We start from the raw sequence: 10,432 nt of genomic DNA, 5'->3' as shown, positions 1-10,432 counted from the left end.
ACTGAGCTGGATGAGGTCAATAGTGACAAAATCAAGCAGTACTACAAGCATGTGAGAAACAAGATAGGAGATACCAAGACAATCAGCTATGGGTTGAAATGAGACAGGGAACAAGGGGAAGATAGCAGGAGATGGCTGTCATTCACACATTTTGTAGAACAGCTGACTTTGCCCCCAGGGCTTCAATCTTTGACTTTTAGTCTCTCTAGAGCTATGAAGTCCGATATGGAAATAAAGTTTTCAACTTCAGCTCCTTAGTCACATGAAACATATTCCAAAAATGTCTCAGTCACATGTTGGTGGTTTCTGTAGGAAACAGCATGGATACAGAGTATGTTCAACTTTACACTATTTGACAGGGTCGTCAAATCAATTTAGTGTGTACACTGACAAAAGGAGGTGGAAAATCAGTGTGCATGCCATTAGTATAAATTTTCACAAAACACACAGTAAAATATCGTTTTACATACATATGTATGTTACACACTATTGTGGATTAAAGTAAAAAAAAAGTTTTGAAGCATAGGTTTAAATTATGTGTTCCCTGGGGTGGAGAGATGGCTCAGTGGTTAAGAGCACTGACTGCTCTTGCAGAAGACCCAGGTTAGATTCCCAGCACCCACGTGGCGGCTAACAAGCATCTCTAACTTCAGTTCCAGGAAAATCTAACACCTTCTTCTGACCTTCTTGGGTACTGCATGACACAGGTGCATTTACATACATGCAGGCAGTACATTCATGCACTAAAATAAACATAATAAATAAAAATATTTAAAAATTATGTGTTCCCACATCTGATTCAAAAAGCAAACACGGCAGTGACAACCATTCTTCATCCCTAGTGGGATTCTCAGTCCCTCTGGTGGCATCATGCAGACACTCACATTCTTGTGGGAAACTCTAAATTAGAGGTATCATTTAAATAAAGTAATTAAAATCGCTTGACATAGCAATATCAAAACATGAAAGCTGGACATGATGATCCCCAGGGATTATTGCCTATTCCCTATTTCTTCTGTCACTGATCTTTTTCTTTTTGCAAGGGACATCTTTATCCAAACTGTCTTTTAAACCTCTAAAGCTAAGACGTTATTTGACTATGGCTACAAAGCTAAGCATAGAATGAGCCCAGGTCTCCTGACCTCTTAATTCAAACTTCCTTCCACAAATCTTCAGAATTAGAGAATTCTTTAAGGCTCCAGGTGTGCTAGTCGACTGATGAATATTGTCTGGTTATAATATTATCATAATAGCTAATATAAGATATTGTTCTAAACACAAGGATTACCTCAGTCCCACAACTACTGTGTTGGACAGATTCTGTTAGCAACCAACTCCATGTTTCTAGATAAAGACTTACAGATCTGCAATGTTAACTTGCCCAAAGTCACTAAACTAGAGTAGCAAAAGCAAGAGATCGAGGCTATTACCAGTTTTTAACACTATATACATGAGTGTTTTGAGTTATATGAATATGTATCCATATTTCTACCTAAGTATTAATTAGCCTAAAATTAATGATTATTTGTTAGAACCTGCCAATAACTCACACAACATAATTATGTTCGTACCACAGATTCTACCTACTTATTAAAGTAATAGCTTTGAATTCAAATAATTGAAATGAATGGTGAGGATGTATACAAACTTGCTTAGCCACTTAATGTACTTTGGCACACATAGAGATGGGTACTCGAAGTCTGGTAAATATGAACAGATATTATCAAATGAACAGCTATCTTGGCACATAAAGAAGTACAAACTGGCTTGGTAACATGGGTGGATTTATTTCAAGAGTCAAGTGCAAACTTAAGAATGAAAACAAAACATTTCAGGAGTAAACACAAAATCTAAATAACAATTCTACAACCGTGCATTTTTGACAGAAAGTACAAATATGAATACAGAATTTGTAACTACATTAAAAAATTAAAATATTTCTCTCGAAATCAAAATACCACACAATCTTTAACCTGTTCTCATCTTCTCACCTTAAAAACATTCATCATATGCTACCAGGAAAATATAGGCAAGGATTACTAGTCAGTTTCTGTAATAAAAGAAATAGGACTCTTCCTCACTTTGGACTTTGTGAATCATTCAACTGTATTTCATTTCTGAAAAAAATTCACTCAATCATACCTCCACTCTAGAAAAAAAGAATGACTACAAATGCCAAGGAAGATACTTTTCATGAAATTAAAGCAAAAGTCACAAGTGTTCAACTTAGAAATGTACATACTTATAGCAAATGCTAAGAACAATTTTATTTGATGGCTGATATATAATAATAACTGAATGATTTAAACAGGTATAAAAATGTGAGACCAACATCTTTAGGCTCAAATACTTAAAAAGTCACTATGAATATGGAAAGATTTCTGTTTACATAAACATGTATATTTTAGATGAAAAATCAGGGGGCAGTGGCATCTCCCTGGTCCCTTAACAATATTTGGATTTTCATGAAGATTAGCAGCACCCAACCTTAAGTGTTAATTCTGTGTTTCTAAAGCAACTATTCAACAGATTAGTTGGCAGTGTTCCAGCTTTCAGAGATGGGATGGGGTGCAAATATCTGAAACACAATAGCATGCATGCACTCACACTTAAAATCACCACTCCAAATGGTGATCACATATTAGAAAAGCTTAAGGAAACCACCCTGAAAGGATAAACAGTGGGCCAGGAGTAAGAGAAGCCGCCAGTAGTTTACCCCACAGTAATGGTTCTCCTCTCTTCAAGGGGCCCGTTGGAAAGCAGGAGAATAGTCTTAGATGACTTTAGGAAAAATCTGTCTAGAATTTTATTTTGTAGAACACTGAAGAGAAACTTTTACAAAAACCTTCACTCTTGCTTATAATACCAGATGGTTTTTTCCTTATTACCACTATATACATAACATTTAAATAGTTTCTTTATAAATATTTTAGAGCACAAAGAATTCATTTTGTTGCAGTGATGTCCACAACCGTACAAAGCAATGTAAGCAACATATATATATAAAATGATTATGAAAAAGTGCAAAGAATAACAGTATTAAGAATTTTTGCTCTTTACAGTAACTATGGTTCAAGTGTGAAAATCTATCAAGAATATATAATCCTAGACTTTACTTGAAGGTTTAAAAAAAACAACTCACACTCCAAGTTACTGTACAGACAGTCCCTTATCAAGTAACTCTGCCCTTCTCCCAAACCTAGCATTTCCAGTTTCTAAACTCTTCACAAAAAGGAAAAAAGTGGTAACAGTGTTTTCTTCCCTTTAACTTCCTCAAACTCATCCAAGATAATTAATCAATCACCCGTAGGTCTGAACAAGATTTTGAGGAAGTCATTCATAACCCGCTTTGCTAAAATTAAAGCAAAATGAAAGGCTTTCTGAAATGCAAACTACTGATCAAGAGTCAAATCAGCAACAGCAAACAGACCATAAATTACAAATGTAATTTAATACAAGCACATTTTAAAATCAATCCCTGTTATCAAAGATAAATTCAGAGTCTAAATCTCTTTCCCAGGTTCACTGCTATGCAAGGGATCCTGATTCAAATATTTATGATTCCATAAGCTTTTCTAACAGAAAAATGTTTCCTGTTAAATTTTGATTGACATGATCATTTTCTTCATGGTTTCAGTCTCTCAATCGAAAAAACAAAGGAAGGCCACCTTTTAATATTTTTAAAAGTGTACTTTCCTCTTTAATCATTCAAATAATTACAGTTGCTGATTTTAGTTCTCAGACATTCAAAGGAGCAGTTCAGCTTCCCTTCAAATATGTTCCTAGATATTTTTGGTATGTATATGTTGTTTACTTCTTACTTCAGGCACTGTAATTATTCACAATAGTACAATGATTCTATGTCTAACCTATGTAACAATTATGATCTTAAAATATGTTCTAAGATATTGCCTCCAATATCTTATATTACAACTCCAATATCTTATATTACAACTGATTTTTCCCCTTCAAGATAAATGATTGGAAGAGAATTTTAAAGTCTCTCAGCACTTTCACTTTGAATAGTGTTAATACAATACATATTTTTGTCATGTTTACTATTTAAACTTCTGAACTAGGAAGACAAGAGACACTGGAAGCTGTACACTTGCTCCATCACATCTACTCCAACTCCAATGCACTTAATTCAACATTAAATATCTTTTCCTCATGAAAACAGGTGTATCTTAGGCTAATTTTAAAAAAGTGAATTTCTGCTCTAAAATCAATAACAGCTAAAGGGAAATGCCTTTCAGTTTTGCTTCACTAGAACTATGCAAAACTAAGTTAAAGTAGACTCAACAACTATTTTAATCAATTTTGGTTGTTCTTTTCTTTTTTATTGTGTCTTTAGAATGACACCTTACATTCTAACAGACAGATCAACAAAGGCTTAAACTCTAGAACTGAAAAACCATCAGGCCACCTCCTGTGCAAATGTAAATAGGAGAGTAACATTTTATTTGCCCCCATACATTCGCTCAATGTCCTTGAGATAATGGTTCTTCAATTCCTTCCTTTTCAGTTTGAAAGCATCAGTCACCAAACCAGTTTCAGGGGTCCATGGCTCTGGGCTTAATCGAACCTTGATTGGAATTTCAAATCGCTCCAACTTCACTGAAATAAGAAGGGAAGAAAAAAGAATTAATAAAACAGATTTTTTTTCAGAATGTATCTAGATGATGCAACAGATGAGAGAGTTTACTCATTGGTATGTCAGATAGTTATCAGTAATTTGATTTTCTATTTTAAGGCATGCATAAGTCGCCTGTCTTTCAATCACAGACAACCACATCTTCCTCCAGAGGCTTCATACTATGTTCCCTCAGCCTGGGATGATCTTCCATTGGGTGTCTGCTTAAATGCCACCTCCTCAGAGAGAACTGCCCTTGATTATTTAGAAAAAAGGACTCTAGATATTTTTGTCTTATCTCTCTTTATACTCATACTATGCTTTGTTCAAAGCCCTTATTCCCCACTAAACACTATTATATATCTGTCTCAACCACTAGGATGTAAGCTCCCATGAAATTAGGGTCTTTGTGCTCTGTTTTCTTGCTTTTTGGAAACAGGGTCTCCCTGTAGCCCCAGCTGGCCTGGATCTCACTATATAGACCAGGCTGGCTTCGATCTCACAGAGATCTGCCAGCCTCTGCGTCCCCAGTACTGGGGCTAAAGGCATGCACCACCACACCCCACTATGCAGTCTTTGCTTTACTAGCCACCATCCATAAGCTATACTGAAAGCCCTCAATAAATACAAACAAATTTACTAATTCCATGGGAAATAAAAAAGTAAACTACAAGACAAATATTCTTTATAGATTTTATTACATATTTAAATATAAACCCAAATGTTATTTATTTGGTATGCTAATAGTATAAGAACTGATTTAATGGTGTATGTGAGTTATATAACTCAATACATGTAGGGGAAAGTATAAGAAATTAAGGACATGGAAGTAATCAAGAGAGTATTCTATCATATTAGTTTATTTCTTGTATTTCTCCAAGATATTTATTCATATACACTCATTCTTAAAATTCTGAAGGGCCAGCAACAGAAATGTCACACTGCATGAGCTTTATTTCCTGTGTAATGACTTAAAATAACAATTGTTTCAAAGCAAACATTGGCATATTTAAAAACCTACTCAACAGCCTTGATGAGTAATAGAAACCATTTTGTTTCAGGGAAAGCACAAAAAATTCAAGTTTAGGTTAAACATGGGTTTTTTTTTTCACAGAGTTTTATGGGAAATTACTTCAATTCGTGATTTACTCATTAAAATAGAATATAAAGCTGAGTATGAAAAATAATCTCTTGCAGATTACTTACAGTCATGTTCCCCCAAATAATGCCTGAACAGGTAGCAAAAGAACATACGCATAGCTTGAATCCACCATGTCTACTCTGTTCCAGCTCAGTTACAGGGAGCAAATCTCTGCTCACTGGCTCCCACCTGCACCTCAAGGGAGAGCTTAATCCCAGATTTGGTTCCAAAATCTTTTCTTCCCATTTACTTTCCCTACTTAACAAAGGTCCACTTCCAGAAACACCAACAAAATCAGTCCATTATTTCAGTTGAACACAAGTTAATTAAAGCATGTTTCTAAGTGTCCCTATATTTCATCTTTCTTTACTAGCTAAAGTACTGTTTAAAGTATAATATAAAGGGCGGCTTTGGGGGGGGGTATTGTCATGGGAACTCCTGAACATTATTTAGTAGCAACTAGAGAAATGGACAATTATAGTTTCTTTAAAAAGAATAAAGCAACTGCCAACAAGTGAGAAAGATTAAAAAATAAGACTGAAAAAGAAATAAACAATTTTTACATGTGACATTGTGATCTGAATGAACCTGAACATTACAAAGTATCACCTGGAGGTGGCAGCATATCAAGTTTCACAGATTATGTGCCCCAAACACCAGAAAACAGTTACTTTGCATTCCTACTATCTATTCCCGCCTTTAATTTAAACATGAAAAGACCTACCAGGAAAGATGTATAATCTTAGACAAATTAGCTGAATACAATCTGGACTAATGTATACTCTTTTAAAGCGTAAGTCTGTGAAATGATAATTTGAAGCAAAAGGCTAGCAAGATAAATAATTTGTGGCACAGAAAGTTTATAGATTATATATTTAGTCTATGATTATCTTTCAGCATCCAAATCATAAATATTTCAAATATGTACCTCCCTCCAAGAATAGGGGAGTAATGGAGGCCTAGTAGGTCCTGAGAGTTTTATTCTCCTTTCCACCTCATTGCAATGCAACTTCACTTTTCCCAGTTAACTTTATATATTTAAATACCCAATGATGAAAGTATTCAAGAAACATTCTACTTTACTACGTATTCTGAGAACTAGGAATAACCGGAAAAACACCTCCAGTGGGTAGCTTATTAGTTGAAATACTTTTTGAAATATATATACATATATATTTCAAAAAAAATAATATATATATGTGTGTGAAAAAAATCAAGATTTGTATCAAGGAAAGTTTTGAGAGCCTGGTGACATCACAGGCTAACAAATAAAAAGCCCAGTGTCAGGAATGAGTTACCTCTTTTGGAGATGTTGGTTACTGAGGTCCTGCAGACACCCCAAACTGTTCTTGGTTACCCACCAGAACTTGACAGTAAGACCCTACTGATGAAGACACCACATACTTGAGTCATAGAACATGAAGAAATTAGGCTGGTAATGATCTGGAAGCTTCATCCCTTCTGGCTATTTTTCATAGTGCTAGAAGGTGCTATGCACACTACCAGAGAAGATCTATAATCATTAAATCTCAACCAGCTGTAAACATTGAGCTACAATAACAACTGGGCTGGCAAAAAAAAAAAAATGCCCACTGGTGCAAAACTGTGGCGCAAATGTCAAGAGAGTAACCAAATATTTTTGGATATTTAAAGCCCACTCCACAAGAGGAAACCATACCTGCCACCATTATTGGGGCCATGAATCTGTGGCTAGACAGGTCACAGGCCATAGGGAAGAGCCTACTGCCATTATTCTGCTAAACAGACTTATGAACACACAAAGTTCAGGAAATACTAGGAAAAAAGCAGGTGTCACTGTTCTAATACCTGACAATATAGACTTCAAATCAAAACTAGTTAAGAAAATAAAGATCAACACATCATCAGAGGACATTCCAATTCTAACATGTATGCCCTGAACACAGGTATACCTAATTCATAAAACAAATACTATTATATGTGAAACCACAGATTAACCCCAGTGCCATAGTAGTAAGTGATGACAATACCCCACTTTTACTAATTAATAGGTCTCCCAACAAAAAAGAAGCAGAAATACTCAAATTAAATGGCATCGCAGATCCAATAGACATATACAGACTATTCTATCCAAATGCTGTATTTTTATCTACAGCCCATATACTTTTCTCTAAAATATATCATATATTAGGACATAAAACAAGTCATAAAAATATGGGAAAACGGAAATAATTTCTGCTATCATATCTAGTTACAATGGAGTAAGACCACAATCAACAGTAAAGAAGTAACCCTAGAGTATACACAGAGAGTAAACAAAACAGTATTTAACAACAAATGGGACCAATGAAATTCAGAAACTCAATTAGGTCTTACCAAAAGAACATATATTCCAATAAATTGGAAGTAGATCAATTTCTAGAGGCATGTAACCTACCAAAATTAATCTAAGGTGAGATTTAAACAGATCTACAAAGAGTGAGATTAAAGCAGTAACTAAAATCTCCCAAATAAAAGAAGTCCAGGCCCATTGGTGAATTTTACCAGATTTTCAAAGAATAGCACAGCTTCTCAAACTATTCCATAAAATAGAAAAGGAAAGAACATTACCAAGTATTTCTTATGAAGATAAAATTCCCTTGATACTAAAATCAAAGATGCAACAAAAAAGAACACTACAGACTAGTCTCCGTGATGAACACAGATACAAAAATTATAAACAAAATATTTGCCAACCAAATTCAAGAACACATCAAGAAAATCATTTGCTATTATCAAGTTGGCTTCATTCCAGAGATGCAGGAATGTCTCAATATACTTAAATCAATAAATGTTTTAAAATATATAAACAGTCTCAAGGACAGAAATCATGTGGTCCTCTTGATAGATAAAAAAAAAATGTTTTCAACAAAATCCAACACTCCTTCATTCTAAAAGTCCTGAAGAAACTCTGTATAGAAGGAACACATCTCAACATAATAGAGGCTATATATGACACACCAATAGCCAACAGTATATGAAATGGATACAAATAAAAGGGGTACAATAGAAAAGGAAGAAGTCAAATTACTGCTATTTGCAGATGATACAATTCTATACATAAGAAACCTGAAAGACTCTGACTCTATCAGAAAACTCTTAGAAATGATAAAAATCTTTCATCAAAGTTGCAAGACAGAAAATTAATGTACAAAACTCAGTAGCCTTCATATATATCAATGACAAGCATACTGAAAAAGAAATCAAGGAAAAAATTCCATTCACAATAGCCTCAAAAAAAGACACCTAGAATAAACCTAATCAAGAATGCAAAAGACCTGTGTAATTAAAACTTCAAAACACCAAGGAAAGAAATTAAAGATGCTAGAAGATGGAAAGGCCTCTCATGCTCATGAATTGGTAGGATTAATACTGTAAAAATGGCCAGCCTACTAAAACAATCTACAGATTCAGTGTAATCCAAATCAAAATCCCGTGGACATTTGTCACAGAAATAAAAAAAATAATATTGAAATTCATACAGAAGAACAAAAGACCCTGGGTAGCCAAAGCAATCCTGAGCAAAAACGATACTGCTGTAGGTCTCATCATACTTAATTTCACATTATAGAACAGAGCTATATTAATAAAAAGTTTGTTATTAGAATATGTCAATCAGTAGAATTACACAGAAGGCCCAGATACAAGATCACAAAACTACAGCTGTTTGATTTTTCACAAAGACGTACATACATAGGAGAAAATACAGTATCTTCAACTAATGGTGCTGGGAAACTGGATGTCTACATGTAGAATGAAACTAGATCCTGGGGCTGGAGAGATGGCTCAGTGGTTAAAAACACACTGGCTGTTCTTGAAGAAGACCCGGGTTTGAATCCCAGTACCCACATGGTGGCTAACTGTCCTTTAAAAATCCAAACACTTAAAAGTTCACAGTCTCTTTTAAAAGTCTCAACTGTGGGTGGGCTTCTGTAAAATCCAAAACAAGTACTGCCTTATTTCAAAGGGAAGAATCAGAATCGGGCACACCTAAGCCAAACCAAGGTCCAGCAACCGTAGCACAAGGGTGCACATCTGGGATTCACTCAGGGTCTTCTGGGCTCCATAGGGTCCTGGCAGCTCCACTTTTCTGGCTCTGCCATCCGCAACACACACAGCTCACTCATCTCACAGACCCAGGCCGGCTGCGTTCCACACCTGCCCCTGCCCCTGCCCCTGCCCCTGCCCCTGCCCCTGCCCCTGCCCCTGCCCCTGCCCCTGCCCCTGCCCCTGCCCCTGCCCCTGCCCCTGCCCCTGCCCCTGCCCCTGCCCCTGCCCCTGCCCCTGCCCCTGCCCCTGCCCCTGCCCCTGCCCCTGCCCCTGCCCCTGCCCCTGCCCCTGCCCCTGCCCCTGCCCCTGCCCCTGCCCCTGCCCCTGCCCCTGCCCCTGCCCCTGCCCCTGCCCCTGCCCCTGCCCCTGCCCCTGCCCCTGCCCCTGCCCTTGGCGGTCGTCCCACGGTCCTGGCAGCTCCAAAAAGCCGGGGTCTCCACTGAAACTGAGGCTACACCTTCACTAATGGCGTCTTCTTGCCTCTCTGGGTGCAAAGCCTCCGATTCTCACCCCTTCGATCCTGGGGTCTTGACTGGAACTGAAGCTGCACGTTCACCTGTGGCCTTTCCTGGCCTCTGCGTGCCAAGCCT

At 36.8% G+C, this 10,432-nt stretch overlaps 1 protein-coding gene across 12 annotated transcripts in view; it reads right to left on the bottom strand.

Moving 5' to 3' along the window:
• Positions 1-1,767: 1,767 nt before the first annotated feature.
• The window catches only part of Acsl4 (acyl-CoA synthetase long chain family member 4), a 103,067-nt gene continuing 94,402 nt past the window's right edge, over positions 1,768-10,432 (bottom strand). For all 12 annotated transcript variants that reach the window (XM_029556060.1, XM_029556059.1, XM_017803135.2 and 9 more), the window contains one exon: positions 1,768-4,617. In XM_029556060.1, the coding sequence (XP_029411920.1) occupies positions 4,460-4,617 (158 nt within the window). In that variant the 3' untranslated portion in view covers positions 1,768-4,459. The remainder of the gene's footprint in view (positions 4,618-10,432) is intronic.

This window comes from Nannospalax galili, unplaced genomic scaffold (genome assembly GCF_000622305.1).
Source record: "Nannospalax galili isolate Female #2095 unplaced genomic scaffold, S.galili_v1.0 scaffold25, whole genome shotgun sequence".
NCBI lineage: Eukaryota > Metazoa > Chordata > Mammalia > Rodentia > Spalacidae > Nannospalax > Nannospalax galili.
The sequence above is the reverse complement of the archived record's forward strand: the minus strand, read 5'-3'. Positions and strand labels throughout refer to the sequence as shown.